This window comes from Labrus bergylta, chromosome 4 (genome assembly GCF_963930695.1).
Source record: "Labrus bergylta chromosome 4, fLabBer1.1, whole genome shotgun sequence".
NCBI lineage: Eukaryota > Metazoa > Chordata > Actinopteri > Labriformes > Labridae > Labrus > Labrus bergylta.
This window is the reverse complement of record NC_089198.1, coordinates 22,613,185-22,637,776: the sequence shown is the minus strand read 5'-3', so window position 1 is coordinate 22,637,776 and position 24,592 is coordinate 22,613,185. Positions and strand designations below refer to the sequence as shown.

The following is a 24,592-nucleotide window of genomic DNA, read 5'->3' as shown; positions in this document are numbered from 1 at the left end:
CCCTGTAATAAATATAAAGCCTATATAAATGAAAATTAAAATCCTTAATTATATGTTTTGATAATTGTTTGTGAGCAATTAACCCCCGCCTGTGTGCCCTCTCATGTATTTTAAACCTCTGATGTGATTGCTTTGGGTCGTCAGTGCAGAATTGTCTCCATGTTAATGTCGTCCAAATCAGTGTGGACTCATTTTAAACTCTTGTCCAGTTTGAAAAAACAAAAAAAAGAATACAGCAGCCCCCACATTTGTTCTCCAGATGAGTGAGTAGACGAGATAGTGGTTGTGCAAAGAATCTGTCATCCAGAGTTTAACATTCTTGAGGTCAAAAGGAGTCCATTTGAGGATTGAATGTTTTGTATAGCTAAACCACCAAGTAAAACCAAATATATGTTTTATTTTCCCATTTCCCTTTACTTCTGTACTAGCTTTTCATTCCTTGGGTGACTGGGCACATCACAGGTAGGCGTGTCTGAGCTTTGAAAAGTGAAAGGGACAAGTAGACAGGAGGGAAAGTCATGCATACCTTGTGTCAGTGTGAGACAAAGTTTCTTAAGTATGTGGGAAAGTAAAGGTTGGTGAAATGTCCGAAGAGAAAACAATTAACAATGAACCCAAAGTATTTTTGCCAACTTCTGTTTCAAAAGTTGCCAAAGTGGAGAAGATGGATCCTCTAGGAAAGATATAGAATTACTGGCAACAAATATATATATCTGTATTTAATGCCAGAAATCTTTTTGTCTTTAGCAATTAGCTCAGTCTTTGTTACCTTTTGTTTTAACAGCCATATTGTGCCCTTGTTTGTTTAAAGACTGAATTATTTCCACAGAACCCTGTGCCACCACACTGTCAGTGAAGTGTGAAGACAGAGTGAGATAGGAGGGGAGGGGGGGCGTGCTCACGGGTTGCAACTAATCTGACAACTTTAAGAAACCAACGCCCTGAACTGGAATTTTCAAACCATTTAAGAGAGAACAAAAAGTTGTACTTTTCAAATGTAATGTTCATGAATTAATATTTTTTTTTTAAAAACTTGTCTTGACTTGTCTGTGCTCAATATTGAAGGTTAACTTTCAAATGTATGACGACAGCCTCATACTATAACGCCAAATTCTTGAACAACCAGCGTCAGACGCTGCAACACACACACACACACACACACACACACACACACACACACACACACACACACACACACACACACACACACACACACACACACCTAAGGACACACCTTGCTTTCCCACTGGTCAATGTGAGTTTGCGTTATGTCTTTGCCTTTTTTTTGGTTCCAAACAAAAGCCACTGCAAGATTGAACATGAACAATTTGACAAACTTCATCTTAAGTTCAGCTATGTGCCAAAAAAAAAAAAACAGACTGAATAGAAGGACAGTGAACCGCTCTGTACTTTATAATAGGATAGTAGCAATTAAGTGGAACCAAGCCCCTTCTAACAAGCTCTCCAACAGAGAGGGGTTGTTCTTATTATAATAAAACCTTAGAAATAACGGCATTGTTGTGCAGTTCTTTTAGTATTTGTTTTTGTGTGTATTGCAAGACAAGAGTCTTTATAGATGATTTAAGTAACAGTAAGGCTGCAGGGAGGGTTCTACAGTCAGATTTAGTAATACTCATCTGTCATTCACTGGAAACACCCTACGGCTTATCTTCCTTTATGACTTATGTGTCACTCTAACTGTACTTTCTGTGTGTAAAGGCCACTTTGAGGAGAAAATAAAGCCGCTGCTGGCTTTCTTCTCCACTTGGGAGTCAATATTTAACTTGATGTTTGCTTTCCAAAAATCCCAGTGCGGGTCCTGGTTGTAAACAGGAGATTTTATTTTTTTGTGCATGCCCTGTGGAATACACAGAAAACTGACATCTGGACTGTAAAAACACTCACTTGATATGTGTGACCCCATGGTGTGACCAAATGAAATATGATGAATCCAAAACCCAGAAAGGGCAACAACAGGTTAATTCTCATGAATTAAGTCAAATGATTAATAATAACTGAGTGACCTGCTCGTAAACATGTGTGTGCTATCATTTCCAGACTCTGGCACTGACATCATTTACTGAATAAACAGTGAGAAATTAAAGACTGACATCTGGTTTATTTAACTGCAGACAACTGACACATCTCGGGTTATTAACCTTGTGTCCTGACTTTACCCTGCAGCTTGTTATTATACAGATGGTTCTCCAGGCTTTATAGATACATCTCTTCACTGCTTCTTTGCCAGTTCACCCCAGATGATTCAGTCATGAAATATAGTAAATGTTAAACAATGATCTTTATGTTAACTATGTAAAAAACACATTTACATACAGAGGATGAAATACAGTGACGAATGACCGCCCCCAATTATATAAAAGATGATGGGTCAAGAAACCACAGTGTATTGACTCTTTTGGAGCTTTGTTTGCATATTTATGTAATTACTGTTTCAAGATTTGATAATTTTAAGTAAATCTTATTCAGAAACTTCCTCGATAAGATTACTATAAACCAGATAGCTCCTTATTTGTATTAGAAAAGTCTGTTTTTTCCGGACACTCATTTAGAAAAACACAGTTTAAATGTACAGCCTTCTGGAGGAATTTCCTTGTAATCACTCCTCCGGTCATTATATTGTCCCAATCTCCCCAAATTATATACAGGACATGACTTCAGATCTCATGGGAAATAAAAGCCACAACATCAGAGGCCTTTCCACAGTGATTTAGCGCTTCGAAAACTTTGTTGTTACCGCCTTTTCTTCTCTAATATTTGCTTATCAGCAGGTAGATTATCTGAAGGCTTTCTACTGTGTGTGTGCGCGCATTAATGTGTGTATCTTTGTGTGGTTGTGCATATACTTAAACTGTGTACACAGCTCATGATTCTTTTCTGTGAACACTATCTAAGTTGACATTAACTCCTAAGTTATAGGAGACTCAGACTTTGGAACCACTAAAACTTTATTTATACGAGACAACATTGTTCTCCTGTGATAATGCTCAAGACTTTTTAAAAAAAAAATCAGCAGCATATGCTACAGATAGGCTACACATATCTTACTGTGAAAAGGAAAAATAAATACAGAATTTCTCACAGCTGTGTGAAACCTCTGGCACACCTCTCTGATATTATCAGGTATACACCAGCCAGTTTGTAGACACACAGAGACCCACACAGACACACTCTCACTCACAGTCAGATAGAACAACACAGACATTTGAAGTGACTCATAGCATGGCCTCAGGGTGGGTCCTGGACACACCTGTATTAGTTGCTAGGGTGCGTAATAAGAAGCTTTGAATGATAACAAACAGCACAGTGAGATAGTGTGACGGTACAACGGTCGACTGGTTTCTGTTGGCGCTCTGCCATGAGATTTAATATGCACAAAGTGTACTACAAGAGAAAGCTTTGTCTGCATCACAGGTATGTAAAAGATTAAGACAAAACCTGGACATTAAGGTAATTGTATTGTTACCTTACAAACAACAGAGCAGAAGAATGCAAACATTTCTATTTTTAACAAACATAATTAAATGATGAGATGTTGTACAGTTGATCGAAAGGTACTTATTGAATCTAACAGATTTATTTGACCCATTGTCTGAATATTCTATGTCCATTGCAAATCGTAAAATCCTCACAGCGTTTGTATATGAGCTACACACACTGCTTTGCTGTAATCATAACAACCTCAGTCCTTTAAAAAGAAAACACAAATCCTAAATAGTTTATGTTGTATGATTGTTGCTACAATAAAAAGGAAGCAGTGCTGTTTCTCCAAACAGCCAGCAGGGGGCATCGGTGTGTAACAAACGACCAGAGCAAGACGGTGGAGGCCATTCAGAGGGGCCTTCAGACAAGTTTCCAGGATCTGTCTGCTCGCTTTGCATCTGAGAGCTGTGCTTTTTACCCTTAATAGAATGTCAGATGTAGAATAAGCTGGGGCAACTGTGAACTTATAAAATAATAAATGATTAACAAAAAAAGAACTCAAAGGTCAAAAACTAAACGTTCACCTTTTAGCATGTCTTTAAGAAATCCATTTGAACGTAAAAAGAAAAAAAAAAAACATCAAAATATGCGATGTGTGATTTTACACCCTGGATAACTAGAAGTGTGTATTAGCACTTTGTGGCCAGGAGGGTGCAGCATTGCTGTCTTGTGTCTGCTGTCACATGGTCAGCTAAATATAGGCTATCAACCTTGTGGGTGTAAATCAGACATGAGCAATATTGAACTCTTTATTATGAATATTATTCCTTGTATTTCATTCTAACCAGGCTACATTAAATACTTTAACATTGGTATTATAACAAAAGCATATGCTTAAGTCAAATCTGAAAGCTCATAAATAAATAATCTCAATCAATACTATGATTAAGTGTTCATTCATTTTTGTGGTCGTGTTCATATGGTCATAATGAATGGCCTACAATGTTTGTAATTTCTGTCAGCTAAAGATGAAAAATATTACCATTGTTAACAATCTCCTCTGATACTGAGTACGATTTTGTAGAATAAAATGAATAACACATGAAATGATGGAAATGGCTATCAAGAATGTATACTAGCAATACTAAGGCCTTCTTCTTATGACATTATTTATGAATGGATGGTTATTATTAATGTAATGCTTTATAGATAGCAGTTAGCTATCAATAAAAAAAGGTTTGAATTTACCAAGGTGTAAAAAAAACACTTTGTTACTTGCTAATTGTTTGTTTTTCTAAATGCTCTGGAGCAAAGTCCATTTAATAACTTCTAAATAACAACTCCAGACAAAAAAAAAACATCATAGCACAAGACATGTTTCTTGTCACCGAAGAGTTACAAATGAAAACCTGTTGGCTTGTCAAAAAGTCAAAAATAGTTTCGACATTTTCACACCAAGCAACTTAAAACTTAATCAAAATAGTTGATCCATAAAAGCATTAAAGGGATACTTCACCCATTTGTATTAATCTTTGTATCATTAGAAACCTGGTAGTATTTCTGAATGGTCGTGCATCCCGCCCTCATTTTCCCCTGAGATGGGAAATCTTTGTATTTATAAGTCTGAAAAGGAGCTTCCAGTGACGCAAAATGACAATTTTTACGTCACTGGAAGCTGTTGCGGTTAGCGGGGTGAAACTACAACGCTAGTTCCTCATATTTTCGACCACTGAAGCTACAGACCAATCACAGATCAGTGGGTGGGAACTCACTGATCCGCCATATTGCTTGGAAGCTATGCTAACAGGCTCTATGGAGAAAACTGATAATGGCAAAAAAATATAAATATAGCGGCGAGATGGTTGCTGCTGACAGGCCGGTCTTGTGTTTTGGCTTCTGCGGGCGCTAGCCACCGGGAGGCCGCCGCGCGCCCGTCCCCCAGGAAAGCGGCCACCGCGAGCCCCGGCCCCGGGAGCAAGACCGGCATGTCGGCAGCAACTATCTCGCAGCTATATTGCTATATTGCAGCCGCCGGCCGCTGCCAGCTCAGCAGCCAAGACACATAAGGCCTGCCTGTCGGCGGCGGTGAGGACGAGGAGCCCGGGCCGGCTCGAGCTGAGGCGGACTGGTAGTGTTGGTGCTCTCACTGTTTGTCTATGGACACAGACACAGAGTCTGTTTTCTCCCAGGAATTTCCAAGATCAATTCTGGAAGAAATCTCTGAATCAGTTGAGGAAATGGCCTCATGTGTTGAAGTAAATATGTCTGTAAATGTTTTTATTTCTATATTTCTACTGCTATACTGTATATTTTGGAGAAACTGTAACGGTTGAATTTCCCTCTGGGATTAATAAAGTATTTCTGATTCTGAAATAGAGAACCTTAGTGGGAGTGGCCTGCTGTGCTGTGAATTCTGGGATTTGGTGTCTTTCATGAAGCCAAAAAGACACTTTCTGCCTTTTCACGGCCAAGAAGGCACCAACTTCAAAATGTATTTCACATTTCTACTACATATATGACCCAATGTCAATACAGATTCATGTTTCAATGGGTGAAGTATCCCTTTAAAAAAAGGCCAGTAAAATTTTATGAAGCAAGTTTGCTTTTGTTTTCTTTTTTTTTAACTGAAAAACTCTTACCTCAAATTACCCCCAATAACTTCATTAGGCTGCCTAACACATGGACAAAATCTTAGAAAGATTTGGTAAGAAGTCTGTGGAACAACAAACCAAAAAGAAATGACTCTCATCAGTTTCTTCAAACAATGTGACACACCTTAATAAAAGAAACCATATGGAAAAAGGAGAACATTAAAAGGCCAAGTGTTTTTATGTTTTTGATATGTTGGATCACTCAACTCAAACTATGAATGAATGTTGATAAGCTGTTATATCACTTTGAGCTACTTCCTCACACTGTGCGGCTTAGGCCTACTGTATAGGCTAGGCTAGTTTTTCCTTTATTTGTGTGTTTTTCTTTACATTCACAACAACTAATTTAATTAAGTTAATTCACCTCTACTGGTAGCCAATCTACAGTAGAACAGACATGTTTCATTGTTTGCTACAGAGAGGGGCGGAGACAGAGCCACTTCCCCCTCCTCTCTTCCCCCTCAGACCCCCTGCTGACAGGACATCTGTACTGTACATTCTAACTCTTTGTTTTTAACTAGCCTATATATTCTTACCCATTATGAATCTTTCAACACTTACACATGAATTGCATAATTGTAGCTAAATACAACTTAGAAAAACACCGAATCAAAAATAATTAAATAGCCTTGATCTTGTGACTTTTGCGCAAAAATCTTTGGAATGATCAAAAATCGAAGTGGAGCAAACGTTGCTATGGCTCCTGCTATGGTTAAATTGTGATTTATTCGGTCAATAAGAAGATGGTTTAAGAAATGCACTGTCAGTAACATTGTGCCCTTTAACATACACTCACTAGCAATGGTGTCTTCTTGGTGAACATTTACACAACAGCTACATGTAAACAACCTGATGTGTTTTTTCAGTCGTCTGACTACATCACATGAGCATTTTCCATTCCAAGTGGTAACCAGTGGTTACAGGTGGCCTTGTTGGGTTAAGGTGATCAGCACTCAGCCTTTTGTGGGCAGGTGTGTTACCTGTGGCTCCCTCAGGAAGCACTTCCTGTGGCTGTGCTGCTCCCGCGGCTGACCGACAGAGACACCAATGGATCACAACGACGGACGGAGGAGATCCTGAGATAGTTTTCCTCGTCATTGCCTAATTCACCGCAATCCGCTTTTGTTTTCTGAGCTCGAGCCGGCAGACAGCCCCGCGTGTTTATCCTGGGTTTTTTTTCTCCCTTTTTGTTTTTTGTTTTTTCTGTGGTGGCAGACGGAGGGGAAGTGCTTCCTGATAATAAAGAGGTGCGTCTTATTTCCATTCCAGTGATTGACTGCGCACGGCTTCCACCGCCGGAGCAGGGGGCATTGACGCATTGTGGAGTCGACAGGGGGTAGTAGCACTGCAAAACCCGGCTTCGCTTCACTACGGAGGCATCTCTCGGCGGAACCGCGATGGCCGTGGTGCAGCTCGACACGGAGGACCACCAACCGGAGAACGGCTTCGTGTCCCCCGAAACCACGTCCGCGGGACTGCTGACACGCATTGACTGCGCGGTTCTGCCGTTTCTCGGGGGATTTGGGAAGTACCAGAAACAGCTGATCGTGCTGACTTGGATACCGGCGTTATTTATTGGATTCAGCCAGTACTCTGATAATTTCCTCCTCGCGCAGCCGAACAACACATGTGTGCAGCCTTTGGCCAACCTGACTAATCGCACCGCAGGTTATTCCTCGTTATTGGACGGTCCAAAAAACACGAGCGCGCGGCCGGCTCACCTCTATGCCAATGGAAGTTATGGCACCCACAATGAGACGACCAAGATGCAGTGTCAGTGCAGTGAGTGGACGTTTGAGCTGCACAAAGGGCTCGTGCAGAATGTGGTTACCAAGGTAAGGATGGGCATCCTTTGCCATCATATTGTGTTATGCATCAGTGAAACCCTATCTGCTGTAATCCCATTATGCTCGATTTATAAGAGGGGGGGCGGGGGGGATTCTAGCATTTATCCACACTCGCCCCATCGTTAAAGATAGATCACTTTCAAGCAGAAACACACTCATGTTTAGACAAAACTGTGCTTTGACAGCTCTGCCTCCATTGTCGCTCTGGGCATTTCTCCACAGTCATTGAGTCATCTGAGTCATTTATTTTAAATCGAGATCTGAATGAATTTGCCCTGAAAGTAGCTGGATTGCACAGGTGACATGGCATGCATCACGCTGCTGCTGACAGTGACTCACCGCAGCAGCTGACACAGTGTGTGTGACCTATGGCAGAGAGACAACACCATTGGCACATAGGGCACAAAACTGCCAGGGCTATTGGAATTTACGGGTTGTCGTAATGGACATAATAGACACGAAGGGCCTTTGATTTGGAGCAAAGGTCATTACACTCTCTAGAATAATGCAGCCCTATCACTGACCAAACAACACCCACCCTGAACAAACACCAGGGAGATGTTCTTATAGCTTTCAAGCTGGGAACCTTCAGTGTGTGCGTGATGTCTTCACCTCCTATCACGTCATTGTATTGTTGGGATATTCCTCTCTGTATGTAAAGGCTAGACTGAGGAGACAGCATCAGCCTGCAGTCTTCTTGCAGGAGAAGGAAGAGCTGTATATCACTATGAGCTCTTCTGTTGATGCTGCATGCCAATATCAACATTTCAAATTTTATTATTCTGTGAGAGAAAAAGCTTAAGATTTTGATCATCCTGGCTCTCTGAAAGAATGCGTATTGGATAACGTGATTGAATCTTCAGGAGAAAGACTCTGCATTTGATCAAAGGGAACAATTGAGGCTATTTAAACTGAAAAAAAAAAAACCAATGATAATGAATTTGAAATGTTTGTTTCTTCTCAGAACAAAGTCTAAAATGCTGATAAACCCTCAGATAACCTAAAAAAAAATATCATTTTAATCTGCAGCATCTTCATCTCAGAAGAGTTTGGCAGCCATGCAATAATCAGAAGGCTTATCAGGAAGAGTAAGATCTGACGCGGAGCTTTGAAGCTTCTGTGTGCTGCAGGAGGGTGGGTGTGTGGGGGTGGGGATGTGGCATCCCGAGCTTGCGTCCACTGTGATGCCAGCAGCCCATCTGCTAATCACTGATAATGTCCTCATTTAAATAAATCAAGTTTTAATTCAGCATTGATCTGGGGGAGGGCAGTTAAAGTCCTAATTTCATTCAGTGTCCACAGTGTATTTCAGGGGGTGGGGTTCCTGATAAACATTTTTTTTTTTTAATGGATGAGGCCTTCAAAAATTCCTTACTTGCAGCTGAAATGAAGTCATAAACAGGGGGAAATTGAATGGGTGGATCCATATATTACTAACAACCAAAAAATGTTAAGTTTTCCCTGGACAAAGTGTTAGTTTCCAATATGAAGGTTTTTATTCTGAGACCCTGCTGGCCCTCCCCCCTGTCCCCTCATGCCGGCGTAATAACCTGTAGGTTCTAATATTTGTGTTGTTTTTGCACACACACAGAGAATGTCATGTTGACACTATCACCACTGCAGATCAGTGACAAGTCCGAGCAGTTGGTTGCAATGTCTGTGCTGTTGCCCACCTTCCTTGACCCACAAGCTCCATATACTGACAAGGTCACCGTCAGGAGAAATTCAATCAGATTTTGGCACACAAATCCCAAATTGATGCCAAAAATGAAGCAGAATTGACCCCATAATGTGTCTCTATTTGACAGCCTTCCTCACTCTTCCAAGGGCCCTATATTTTTCCAACACCAGGACACATGAACAAGGATGTGACACTACATCAGGATGTGATGACTTGGCATTTCTCCCTGTGTTTGGATTGCACAGGCATAACTGCACATGACTGGGCTCAGCTATCTGTGACATTCAATCCTGAAAAAGCAGAGCGGGGTGCCAGCACTGATGAACTGTGATAGTGTCTCTGTCAGAATATAGCAAAACATTCTGTCTCCATATTTCTCTGTAATGAGGAAAACATGTATGCAGATGTTTCTCTGGTTGCAAATGCACAGGAGTCGTATCTACTCCGTATTTTCTCAAGAAAAGAATGAGAAAGAATGTTTTGATGGAGGTTGCAGTGGTGATGGATCTGAAGTGGTTAATGAGTAGACCCATCCTAATTGAGCCTAAGCTCTCCTCAGGGTCTGTCTTAATTGGCTTGAGCCTGAGAAATGAGAATGTATCATTACTCAGAGACAGATAGTCTCTCTGCAGCCTCACCCGACTCAGATCCCATTCAGGCGGGGGTCAGCTGCACATGCCGTCTGAAATAAAGGCTTAAGAACCTCTGCTAGGCAAAGATTAACCTCCACTTGTATATTAATAAGAGACATTTGCCATTTAGAGACGGACGATCATTTTACCATCTTAATCTGAATCTTGGATTCCCCTTTCGTGATACCTGAAGAATGACGTCAAGACCTTTACAAAACTGCTATGCCATCATATAATTTTCTTCATTAAGCTTAAAAGATGTCAGTCACAAGTTTTTTTGAGTCCAAACTATTGTCCAGATGCTTTTATGTTGAATTAACTAAATAACCCAAAGATAGTCCATTAAAATGAGAATCATGAATCTGAGGAAAAACAGCGTTTCCTGTTAATTCAGGACCTGGTATCAGTTATCAACATAGATGTGATTCCTGTTTGTTTAATTTCGTAGTCAAAATACAGAGAATCACCTCTATTTAGATGATTTAAATTATAATTGAGTTATATTTTAGGCCAAAAGTGAAACGTTCTGTATGTTTTAGTGTGAGGTCTATAAAAAGTATACATTTTAAGATATAAAGTTAAGCTTTTGGTGTTGATGAAAATTTTTAACTTTTCTTACATTCTTTAGACCCAATTAAAATGCTTTTTTAAAATAAACTAAATAATGGGAAAGCAATAGGCTTCTTCGACAGTTGATAATCAATAACTTCAGCCTTAGTTGGGTGATTTATTGTTTCAGCATTACTAGAGTATAAACATTTGGCTAATTTGCCAATTAATCAAGAGAATAATGCATCCATTTGACAAAGGATAATGAAAGTCTATTTTATCCCTAGTTGAGCTTTTCTTTAATTGAGTTTTATTTCAGCATTTCTTTCGTATATATGGTACAGTTCACAGTATGTAACAGTACGTCACAGCAGAGTAATGTGTGGAAGTGATAAGGCTGATATGTCGTAGAAGCATATTGTCGGGTACACCCTGCCTCAGTATCACTGAGCTGGAGGCTGCACACCCATAGATGTGAAAGATGATACTGTAGCTGAACATTCAGGCCTCTTCGCTCTGTGTCCCTTCATACTGTTTACCCAGCTGGCTGGCTCCTTCCACAGACCCCCGGATCAGTGTGGGACACTTTGAAACGGTCTCAGCTGTCGGGAGGCGATGACCCCACTGCAGATACCCAGTCAGCACACAATGACAGCCACTCACGGCGTCAGCTGGGAGGAAAGAGACTGTGTGACCCAAAGATAAAACTGCTCATGCTCTTTACGTGTGTGTGTTTGCTGCAGGCTTGTTTCTGATAAGCGCTGTTTCATAACAGGGAGGGGTCCAACATTGTGGGGTCTCTGACCCTCGCCTGAGGTTTAAGTTAGTTTGTAGGAATGTCTGATAGATTTCAAGTTGTAGGAGTGCTCGTCCCTTGTCAATGCTCATCAAGTCAATTTGGCGACAGATATGTGTAGTTATGGATCTTTACTGCAGACAAAAGGAGGCAACGTTTCATAAACTGATTGATTGGTTTGTTTCGTCACCTGCCACTGTTGGTCGCTGGAAAAACTGAATTCATGCAACCAGTCAAACATGTTAGTCTATGGGCTGTGCAGTCTGGATGCAACACTAGTTTGACAGTTATTCAAAGCATGGTCACATAGGTAACGTTAACCTTCTTCTGTCAGTCTCTCAGGCTAAAACTGTAATGTCAGATATCTGTGCATTGTTTTCCTAACTTCTTATTATGAATGCAAAACTAATACAAGAAAGAAGTCATTGTTAGTAAAGTTTCATGTTTGCACTCACCCACCCACCCTCCTCTTCTAATTACCTTCTAAACTAATATACCACATTTCAGGATTTCTATCCATTTGTGAGGCTGTGCTGCTCAAACTTGCACTTGGAAGCAGCATGAGTCTAATAGCCATGATGCTATTCAATGCTCTTGTTGCTAGGCAGTAACTATGCAGCAGCCTCTCCATGTGTGTTTTTGCCTTCTCTTTGCAGCTGCCTTTTTAAGCGTCTCTCAGCCATTTCTCTGTCTTTAGTCTGTTATTATTTTCCATACTTACATTCGTTCTTTTTATTTCCCCCATCTCTGCATGTTCTGTTTCTACATTGTTTAATCAGCATTCCTCCCTCCCCTTTGCCTGCCCTCGCTCTTCAACCCTTCAGCCACCCACATATCTGTAGTTCAACGATTGCAGAAATGTGCAGCTGTAGTTGAGAGCGTCTTCATACGAGCTAATGAGGCTCAGTGGAGAGGAACAATCATTGGTGGACCAGTCATTTGAGAGAGGTCGACAGCCCCCTTTGAGGTTCTAACTGAATTGTTTCTGGCCCCTCATTGTCCTGCATTTACTGTATGCATGCATGTAACCCAACTGTACTGATTTCTATTCATTAGTCCCAAATGACAGAGGCGACAGGGAGCAACTGACAGAAATAATAAGGGGCATGGCAGACAAGCTTTGTGGATTTGACTCATGCTTTGTAGGATTTCTTTATCCTGCTACAGCGGAAAGCCTGTCCATATTTTTTCTATTTGTGCTCTTCTGGATGCCCGTGATTGCCTGAGTTTGAGCTCGGTCAGTGTGTCAGCCTGGAGAGAAACCTCATGTTGCTGCTGCTTTGTCTTCAGCATGTGCCATGAGAATGCTCATATGTTGCTATTTAACAGCACTGGTCATCTGTCCCTGGTCAACCACAGACTGTCTGTTCTGGACAGTCAACACACTGTCATCCAGCTGTGCAGTGCAGTGTGATTATGTCACAGCCCCAAAGGATGTCAGCTCTTGTTTTTTTCTTTTTTTTTTAAACACTCTTGGTTGTGAAGTGATTGTGCAACAGGAACTTGTTAGCCCGCCTCCGTCTCTTTCTCTGCTGACATCGATACTGAAACCGTGAATAAGTGGCATGCCTGGATCATGTGATGGCTGGGTGGCTCTGGGTAATCCTGGAGCGTTCCATTCCAAGCAGGTCACTGTGACAGAGGTTACGAGAGGTCAGAGCCCTTCAGAAAAAAAGGAAGAAAGAACCACACTTTTTGTGCTATTCCAATTGAAGTTGTCTCATTTTTTCATAGCATTACATTTTATGAAGTAAAATATGTAGAAGTTCTGATGTGATTTTTTTTTTTTGTCCTTTTTCGAATATCAATTCCAACAATAGGCTTGTGACCACTACCTAGTTCCCGTCTTACACTAGTCTGATTCGAAAATTATTTCATATTGGTTGGCAAAAAAACTGATGTGACTGATTATGTACCTAAAAGCAGATTATTTTTTGGGGTTGTACTAAATTATGGTTCAGATTGGTGCATTGACTGGCGTACTCACTAATGCTCGATACTACATTTTTGTCTGTATACTCGTATTGGAACAATATTTTAAGGTGTTTTCTGGACATTTTGCTAGCTTGAATAACATTAGACTCTTGCACCACACGGTTTTTGTTTGTTATTGTCACATCTTAATGTTATTGCCACTTCATTGTTTTGGGCCCATTGGTTTTGGTATCTGCATTGTCTGGAATTCTTGCAGTATCGTTGTACATTACAAATATTGGTATAAGTATCAGAACAACTGTGGCGTTTTTTGAAATGACATTAGTCGTAAAAAAAAAGAGGCACAGTTAAGATTCATGTTGTTCAAACCCACAATCATTAAGCAGCTGCTTCAGCCACCACGCCCCTCTCTGCTCCTTCCTGCTGCTTGTATCTGCACAGACAGCTGGTTGGCATTCGGTACCAAAAAGACCCCTAACATCCACCCCCTTCCCAAAATCCATTTTCTTTTTCCCTTAGAGGCAACTACTCTACTGATCATTAAATATTAAAGGGAAGGATAGTAAAAGTTGCAGGTTTCTGGGAGATGTATTTCTCTCTCACTCTGAAAGGCTTTACGTCTCTGTAATCATTGTGATGTTTACAGGGTCTATTTATCCTATTACCTGTTCCTGCTTTGGGAAGAATAATATCAAGGTGTGCACGATTCATACAAAAGTGGTCATACATTGCATTGTTTGCACTCTAAGAGTCCCTCTGCTCCTTGGGTGGAGGATTTCAGTCACAGAAGAAAATAAAGAGAGGCAGACTTGATGGTAGTGCTGTAAACCCATTTGGACAATGCAGAGTAGGCAGAAAATAAGAAATGTCATGCTTTGTAAACATGGGTACATTTGTTAGTAAAGGAAAGTGCAATTCATCATTTTGACAGTTTATACAGCTTTTTGATACTTGCAGTAAATTCTGTCTAAATTGAAGTCAGTGTTTCTTTTGTTTGAGAACGTGCCCATCTCACATTTCATTGTTTTGTGTTTTGAGCTGTAACAATACCTCATACATCTGACAGACCAAGTTCTATTAAGCAATAGTCAATAGCTTGTCTCATCCAGATTCCCGTACCCTGCTTGCATGTCTTGAAACTAATTCCTGTGTTTATTTGTCTCCACAGTGGAGCCTGGTGTGTGACTCAGCATGGAAAGTTCACATTGCAAAGTTTTCTTTGTTGGTGGGATCGATCTTTGGATACTTGGTGTTTGGAATCCTTGCAGACTGGTAAGATTTTTTTTTTTTTTTTAAAGTCCTGCATGAAAAGAAGACTTTTTATTTACTATGAAATGGCTTTATTCAGAAATGACTTTTTTTTTGCCTCCGTAGGTTTGGCCGCCACCCAGTGCTGATCATATCCGTGCTGTTCATGCTGGTGTTCGGTCTGACTGTGGCCTTTTCTGTCAACGTCCCCATGTTTAGCACTCTGCGCTTCTTTGAGGGCTTCTGCATGGCAGGGATCGCCCTCTCTCTCTACGTCCTCAGTAAGTCTTAATCACACAACTATAAGTACTCTGCTACATCATAGGCCATTTAACCTTTTACTAATCCCCTCTTACCTTTTGTTGTTGTTGTTGCTACAAAGAGAACAGGCTTTGATTTCTCACAGAAACCTTTCAACTTTGTCTGAATCTTTTACACCTGTAGCTAACATGGTTGGAAAATGTGCATTAAACTGACCTTTTAGTTTTCAAGCTGATTTTTACCTTGTGTAAAAACATAAAAACAACAGCCTATGGCATAGAGATAAAGAGTTTTCAAGATAACATGCTCCAACAAACGTAATGTTTGGCAAAGGTAACATTTTTACAGTTGGCTAGCTCGAGTTGGTAAAAGTTGAAACTTCTCTAAAAATAAAAGCAGAAAAGAGCCACTGTCATCACTCGCATTATTTACTCTGAACTGGTCATTTTCTAATATTTCATAAAATGATGTATCATCTAAACCTCCCATGCTAACATTTGCTCATTGCCTTACAGCTACTAACATACTAGTGCTGCTCAGTGGTTTTTGGTTCTGGACAGGGCTTTTTTTTAAAACAGACATTGCCCTCCTAACTATTTTAATACAGAATGCCAATATTTTATTTGAGTCTAATTTATATCACTTAAAGAGCCCATATTATGCCCTTTTTGGGGTTTGTATATTTAATCTATGTACCTACTAAAGTATGTTCACAATAGCTAAAGTTTGAAAAAAGTGTGTGTTTTCATGTACTGCCGCTCCATGCACCGGCTCGCTTCTGACTCTCTCTCTAAGGCTCTGAAGTGCCCACGTTCAGAGTCCCCACTTGTGCCAAGTCTGATCTGATTGGTCGGCCTGTCGGCTCTGCCGTAATTGGTCAGTCGCTCAGCCACTCTGGCTCCGAGGGCCGGGGAGCAAAAACATTAGCACCTTAGCACTACTGTGCTACTGCAGGCTACGGCATATCGTGGGCGTGCTACAGAAGTTAATGGGCATACAACATGAGCTGCTGGGCTTGCCACATCGAGCCAATGGGCTTAGATCAGTTATATCACACTGACAATTTTTTTTCGAGGGGGGCTAGAACCGAGCATTACATGCAGCCGCGTTTCGGTGGACTTGAATTTTTGCACATAGATGTGCCTAAACATGCACAGGACACATGGAAAACACACTAAAGAGCATATAAAACCAGAAAAAGCATAATATGGGCCCTTTAAGCGTGTTTAAAAATCTGTATCTTGACAGATCTGATTTCGTTGTAAACCATTATGGACACAGTAATGTGTCTGGGAGGGGTTTTGCCAACCGTCAACCCATGAAAACTTTTCGGTGTTGACTCTGAACCTTTTTGCTTGTTATGTCTCGGGCACTAATGTTAAATGTTGCCCTTCAAAAAACAAAGAAATTAGGTTTGAGACCGCTTGTGTAGCAGAAGAAAACTTTGAAAGCCAGTTGCTAGTTTGCTTCAGAGCTGCAGCTTTGCATTTGGATTTTGCTGAAAAAAATTAATTAATTAAATAGAGGCGTGTGGATTTACATGGTGGCCAAACTAGTTTGTTTGGGAGTTGGCTCGTTTATGTTCAGGAAGTACTGTATGAGTAGCTTGTGTTGCACTGCTGGTTGTTAGATGTGTTTTTTTGTCTGTGTTCGGTGGAGTTAATTTTTAAACATAATTGTTTTTATAAAATGGTCATACAATTTAATTTCCTACATTTGTCATCCTTAAAGTAAAGATACTTTTGCGCATGCCGCCGAAGCTTAATCCTTAGTATTCTCCTATTGCTGTTGTTCTTGTTATGACCAGACACACCTAATCAAATGCCTTGTCTTCTTTAATTCTCATCTCTAGCAGGGGGAAGCATTCCGTTAAAGGAAGAGTAATTGTGTTGCGGTGACCTCCCAACGTTAATTAAACCAAACGGCATTGTCGGGATAAATTCTCATTACAGCAACAACTACTAGCCTCCTTACCCTTGAAGTGAACTCTATATTTTCATTTGGGTGTAGCAGCATTGTTGTTTTTCCTGATTTTTTAATCTGAATCACTTCCTATCAATAATCTGATAATGACAGCAAGGGGTTGGGTGCGGTTTGGTAACCTGTCACTGCAAGGAGAGTCTGTAGACACCTTTTAATATTCTCTGTTAATGGGACCTTCTTCACAATAAAGCTTTGAATAATTTGTTCTATGGGATTTTAGCCCTTAGGAATGGGAGGGAGAGAATTTCATGATAGCGTTTTACTAATTTTCCTTTATGATTCTGGCCAATTGATGATTCTGGTCACAGTGATGGATCCTTCAAAAGCCTCTCTGGCAGCGGAAATTGAACAGAGGGAGGGAGCAAAGGGTGAGATAATGAAGGAAGGGGCTCTCAGTGTCCTTGTCATCCTAATTTACTCCACAGTGTATACCTTGAAAAGCTTCACCCGGCTCCCAAAATAGAAGGAGCGTTTAGGGACAAAGGTGGGACAAAGGGAGGCGAAAGGGCGGAGGTAAGCTGTACTGTACGGCGTCTTATCAAATTTAAATGAACTCGACATCTGCTTCCATTGTTTTCACATTAGCACTGCAGTGTATGGTTCAGTAAATCATTGGTTCTCAATTTTGGTGGTGGAGTTGTATTATACGTTTGTGACTTCCTTTAAATCTCCTCAATGAAAGCTAATATAATGGGCTTTTTTGTGCTTTTTCAACCTTTTTTGATTTATTTTGCCTTTTGTTTTAAGATTTTAGAATACTATCCAGTTTATAAACTTGCTTGGCTAATAAAAGAGAGGAAAAAATTACAGTTTGTTGCAACATTAAGTTGTAAATGGGTACAGCAACATTTTAAAATTCAGGTTTGATACTGCAGTTCTATAAGTGTACAGTTTCATCTTGATGTGTAGATATATTTGTGGTACCATAATAGGTTAGATTAATCTATGATCTTTAATGCACAGGGTGCAACCAACAATCTGAGCTCTAGAGTTGATGATTTCATGGCCATCAGTCCTGGAGAATGACGGAGTTTGAGGGGACGAGCTAAGGGCTTGTTTTTTCTGTTTCTATTGTCTCACTTTCTCCTTTTTTAAACAGTTTTTTGTAGACCATTGGTGTTTTATTATTGCAGATTTTAACTGACTTTTAAAAACATAAATCAAAGGCCTTATTAATGGTTGAATGCCAGAGCGGCTCTGCACTATTTTATCCTTCCCATCTCTAAAAAGGAAACAATATATGACTGTTAAATCAGCAGCGGAGCTATAGGGTTTGCATTTTAAATAAAGTACATCTGTGTCCAGAGTGTCCAGTTAATGTGAGTAAGAATTAATAATACCTCCTTATCTCGTCCTCCTTTCTTTTATTCTTTCTTCAGTTAAACTTTGAGCCCAATTTCTGTCTCAGTCTGTACTTTTTTAGTCAACACCTTCCCTGTCCCCCTATCTGTTTTTGAACCATTCTCTAACATAACTATGACATTTTTCTTCACACGCAATCTACAAAAGTTCGATACGGTGATTGCGAAGTCAATAAAAAACGTCAAGAACAATCTGTTGCAATGTTATTGACGTTCTTTTTATTTCTTAGCCCAATAAACTGTGAATGCAACACGTTACTTCTCTGTAATAATATTTTTTTGAAAACCAACTAGAGAACCTTGGCCTCTCTAATGTGTGAAATCCCAGCAATAAACACCATGTAGGATTGTTGCATCCTGTAAGAGGAACCCATGTTATTTGGTTTGCATCAACAGCCAAGTTTTCACAGTTTCTTTCTTCAGGCTGAAACTGGTGATTATGATTTAGACAGTCAATCAATTTTCAGTTTTTGATTGGTACTTATCTGTGAAATCATGAAGTAATTTTGCATGCTTTTACATGCTGCTTCATCGTTTTTGCTGATGTCCTTATGACTCTGACTGTCTATGAGCAGCTCCTGCATTACATAGTACACTCAGCTGGAGCAGGCCTTAGGACTTATGTTTGCTTAAGCTTTGCATATTTATATAGATTTTGTTTTGCCATACTGCTGCCCTTATATCTGATCATGTGTAGCCTCTGTCACATGATATTTACCCTGCAGCCACTCTGTATTGACAAAACTCTACCAGAGCTGCTCCAAGAGGAGGAAGTCAATCGTTCAATAACACATTACAGGAGAGAATCAATCGTTTTATCTCAAGGCATTCTTTTTAGGGTATTTAATGTATTTGGAAGGTGGCTATATGCTAAGAATGCAGCTAATATTCACATTGTAGTTCCGACACTGTATGTCACATGACATTTCTGCATGTAACATTACAAACCACATGACCTTCTTTTGTGGTGTGCTTTGTTTGACTGTGCTTACAAAGCTTCAGCTGTGTTTGCACTGGAGACGTAACCCTAATCCCCTCTTTCCCATAAACCACTGTGCAATTAAGTCTGAGTACATGGGTCTTAAAGGCTGGATTCCATTAGCATTGTCAGGTGTTTTGATCTGGAAAACAAAAATGTGCTAATTGCAGTCTTGCTCTTTGACTATACAGACAATTCCATACATCCCTGTAAACACGGATATGCGGTAATAAGGGGACACCACCTGCCTTAACCAATGTTTTTTATGGTACTGTGCCCTAGAGGCATCAAACAGGAAGTGCATAACATTTCAGGATATGGGCGAGGCTCTATAGATGAGTGTAGAGCAATTTAGGCAAGGATATCCGTACCGCCAGGAGTGTCTGTCAAAGACGGGGTCAGAGAAAGGGGCAGGCATAGCTTATATGATGTAACATGTTTATGCTAACTGCCAGGAACAGACAGAAATTATGGGAAATGCAATGAGTTGCTGGACATTTTTCAGACAAAGGAAGATAATTGATTGACCATATTCACACTGAGGTCATTTTCTTCTTATGTCACTCAAAGGGTTGTAAGCTCAGTTGCTTTTTGGTCGTACAAATGAGTTCCTATAGTACTTTATATCATATTGATTTAAGGTATCTGAAAAATTGTTAAATTAAACCACTTGTCATTTGACAAGCAGCTAAAAAACAAATCATAATAATCTGGAGGGCAATTTTTAAAACTTTAAAACACAATATTTTATAACCGGGAGCGTGCCTATGTTCCCACATTTCTAAAAAAAAATTCAAAATTAGGCCCTATGTTCCCACATTTCCTTTTTCATAAATTTGTATCAGATTTTATCCCCCTCTCTCCCAATTTGGTAGCCAATATACACCCAACCTATTATCCAGTAGCAATGGACTACAGATGGAATGTAGCTTTTAGCTAAATCTGGTGCGCCCATCTCTTTGTTTATTGCAAACATTTAATGTAAGTGCACAGTGTCCTTTTGAATAAACAAACTAAACTAAGTAGCACAGAGGCCTCGCATTAACTAGCTTCCGGTCAGATCAGTCGAATGAAGCGCAGCAACTGTTTCAAGGCTCTGGAAAGCTTTTGAAAATAGACATAAATGTACATAGGCCATTGAAGTGAAGATTTTTTGTTTTTGTTTGATATTTGTTTGTGCGTAGACACATAAGTTACATAGGTACATTATGTATGTACATATTTACGTTTGTGTGTATGTGTATGTAGGTATGAATATGCATATATGTAGCATGTGATTGTATTACAAGTATATACCGTATGCGTATTTGTACTTACCTGGTTTTGTTTGTCTGACTTAAGGAAATGAAATCAAGGGTTCAACAAGCTCTGCTTCAGCAAAAACCCTTTTCGATCAGCCTACTTTTGTTTTCTTTCTTGTAATGATTATGATTGTGACGATTTCTGCTGCTGCTGATCGAAATAAAATTACTCATTCATCCATTCATTTACTATAAAGTGCTTCCAAAAAATATTGTGGGAGGATAGGGCTTAAATTGAAGGGAAATGTAGGAACGCAAGACCTAATTTTGAAAATGTCCTAGAAACGTTTTGCTTAATATTAAGTGATATAACCTCAAACCCAATATTATGATGTCACATATATGGCCAACGTGTGAATAAGGGGAATGGCAATTTAGTAGAAAATAGTAAACAGATGGAATGAATGAAATGGTCAACTTAAATAAGGAGAAAAGGAAAAAGTAAGGTTTGAGTGTTAAGTGTGATGCGATTACACCACATCATATCAGTAAATGAGGTAAAGTGTTTCTGTATTTAAACATTTAGCCTTTACATGTGTAACCCAGGCTATTGCATCTTTCTATATTGTGCGATATGTTTTGATTCAACTTACTACAGTACAGTTTAGTAAAGCCCATAGCTATAGAAAGTCATCTAATGCAGCGCAGCTATTTATACACTAGTGCTCCAAACACTGTGGACCAGCCTTGTTAGCGACGCAGCACCTGGTAGCACAGGCAGGCGAGGCTCATACTACCTTTAGCTCAGCATCATTGTGTTGCTCACTATTGCATTTTAACAGAGAACCCTCCCCCCTCCTGCACCACCTCCTACAACCCTTACATACAAACAGATGTGACACAGCAGCTTGCTGAGTCATGCTACAGTAACTGACTGCGTTTGGGGTTTGTTTGAGAATTTTGTTATCGGCTTTAGGCGAGGAGATTGTGTTCTGGGGCAGTGGGCCAGAGCTCGCTCTTTTGTTCACACAGATTCTTTCATACATGCAAAAAGGCAAATTGTTAGCACTTTCTTGAAAGGAACATTGCTTCTTTTTGGACTTTGAATGTGTATTTATTTGACATATCAGTTATGCAGCTTAATTACAGTGTCAATAGCACACATTGTGTCCAAAACAAATGAAATAAATAACTTGTTTAAGTGAGGTTTTGCGCAACAAAAATCACTGTTGCTGAACTTGTGTGTGTCTATGTGAGTTTATACCTTTTGCCATGTTTTCAGATTACACCTTAACTTCCTGGATGTGACAATCGAATGATGTTGTGGAGCAGGATGTGTACTCAGAAAAGTCTGCTTAATTGCCTTGCAACAAAAGCAAATGCTGTGCACTCATCTTAAGTGGAGCTCACTTTCCATGCCTGGATTCAGAGGTTGCAAGCCTGCACACGTCAGGGTGTGTGTGAGAGGCCTCATGAAGAGAGTTACTGTAGTCACACAGAGAGAGGAACAGACAGAGTGATGCAGAAGACACATCACATGATGCGGTCATAGTCTCGGGCCATGCATCATAAAGAACTGTGTGACATTTTGCCGTCAGTAACCTTTGACACACATGCTCACAACATGGCTACTTTATTTCAATAAAGGACATTATTTTGAGGTGTGATTACCTTTCGCTCTGTATTAACACATAAACAATTGCTATAGTTGCTATTTAAACAAGCAAAGTTTCATTCCTAGTGCTACAATTTTGTACACACAGCAATAATAATAATTAACAGTCTGTTTATGCACTGTGCTGATCATGTCAACCTCAAAAATATAAATACAATCTATATCTGGTCATGTTTCTAACCTAATGTTATGAATAATATGAAGTACTGCCAAAGAAAATTAGTTAAAAAGCATGTGTTGCTTTGTGTAAAATCACAATAATTTCACGTTCCCTGAGAACCTACCTTCATTCTTTCCAAGCGGATGCAGTGCTTGGGGTTTGTATCAATGTTTGTTTTTAGTCCAAGCTAAAATGTTCACTGTATAAATTAAATGTTTTCCTTAAGAGGTTTGGATCTAGTATAGATAATAATTTCAGTCACTGCTTATAGAAACTTGTCATGTCTGTATGTAAAAAAAAAAGATGTAAGACAAGGAGAGGGAGATACGCAACAAAGGCATGGGAGAGGTAGACAAAGGGTGATTGATAAATGTATGACTTTAAAATCTAGAACTTGAACGTTACACATTACCAGACTCTAGCAGGTGTCATGTCTGAGGGGGTTCAAAAAGCTGTCTAGCATTCATGTCAATAAAGTAATATTGCTCCTGTCAGACCCAGACACTTTATTGACTGTGTGAGTAATGTTGACTGTCTGTCACTCCTTTTGTACATAAACTTCACAAGTATTTGTAGTGAACAGAAAAACACATATAGAAGGTAACTTTTTAGAAACTCATGAGTAAAGAACATGATACTCCACTTTTCCATAATAGTTTGTATTTAAGATTGTGTTTTAAAGTCTAACTTCAGCAAGGACACACTACGTATTTTTTTTACCCCATAAATGTAGAAATAATGTGCTTTCAGTCTGCTCATGTGATGCCTCAGAACAAACCTGATCAAACTTGATACAGTCCTTCTCTCAGCTCCCCTCCCCTCCAGCACAGTCTGAGATGCACAAGATATATTGAACAAGAACACATGTTAAAATCAATGAATAATAAATTCATTTCAATCTCAGTGCTAAAACAGGAGGAGGCTTAAGAGGTAGATTTTCCGTTAAAAGCATCCAGGAATCTTTCTAGAACGAATAAGTACCATGCAGTGTGTGGCCCACATAGAGTTAGGTCATGGTCACCGTACATAAAGAGGTAATGAACTGCCTTCTCAGCAATTCTCATTTTAGATTTGTTTTCCATTCTGAAGAATGTATATCAGTGAAAAAGTGCAAAATCATAGGGCACAGTAAGAGCATTTTTGAACATTTCCGCTTTTATTAAGGGTTATGTGACAACACCCATTTATATCCTCTCATCTGCACAGATTAGTCATGTGTGTTCCCAAACGTCTCCTTCCAGTATGTTGGTGGATTAATGCTCCTTTTTTTCAAACAGAAGGATCTATGATGTATAAGCTTCTTGCTGCAGAACCTGCTCAGGTTGGCCAAGGCCAGTCTGGGCTAGTCCTGTCCTCTTCGCTGTCCCTGTGTTGCCTGTAATGAGATTCTTCCTCTCTCTGTGGTGCCCTCTTGATACCATTCACATTAATCTCTCGAAAGGGGCATCGCAGAAAGACTGAAGCTCTGTGTGCATTATTCTGTGTAAATGGCTTCCTTTGTGTCACTGTCAGATTCCCTCCTGTTGGTACAGTCTGACAGAACGCATGCTTTGTTAGCCTGCCTCCTCGTCCTACCTGTATTGCTCTTAAACTGTTTGTATGTTTGCCATTGATATTTATGGCTAAATCTGGCCTGAACTGAGAAATGCCTGCCAGATCTGGACTCTAAAAACAGGAGTTTTTCATTTGCAACCATATGGCTATGTCTCTTTGAGGACAGCTGCCAGGTTCTCTTAACAAAATTGCAGAGATATTGTGCTACTTTTTATTTGTACTTATTCAATTTTTTAAGAATGGTCTGGGGGGAGGGGGAGAGTTATGGAAGAATTCAAAGAGGCTAAGTAGGACTTAGTGGGCTGTGCAAAGAGAGCAAAGGTCTTTGAGCCAAAGAAAAGTATTTTCCATGATACACATGTTGACCTGTCCATGTCCTTCCCCTCGAACTGCTCTAGCTGTCTCCTGATATATGGGTTAAGGTGCAGCCTTTTTTTTTCTCCATCTAAACAGGGCTAAAGTTCATTTTTGTGCAGAGTTTGCAAATGTGGTCGCTCTGCAGACTTCCTCCTCTTATACTTTCAGACCAAATGTATCTGTCCTTATTTATATTGGAGGACTTTTTTTTTCCTGTTTAAAAGCAGACGGTATGATGGTG

At 39.9% G+C, this 24,592-nt stretch overlaps 1 protein-coding gene across 1 annotated transcript in view; it reads left to right on the top strand.

Annotated features, from left to right (window-relative positions):
- Positions 1–7,022: 7,022 nt before the first annotated feature.
- The window catches only part of LOC109985079 (solute carrier family 22 member 23-like), a 35,696-nt gene continuing 18,126 nt past the window's right edge, over positions 7,023–24,592 (top strand). Inside the window, exons 1-3 of the mRNA XM_020635318.3 lie at positions 7,023–7,927; positions 14,701–14,804; positions 14,907–15,061. Of these exons, the coding sequence (XP_020490974.2) occupies positions 7,490–7,927; positions 14,701–14,804; positions 14,907–15,061 (697 nt within the window). The 5' untranslated portion in view covers positions 7,023–7,489. The remainder of the gene's footprint in view (positions 7,928–14,700; positions 14,805–14,906; positions 15,062–24,592) is intronic.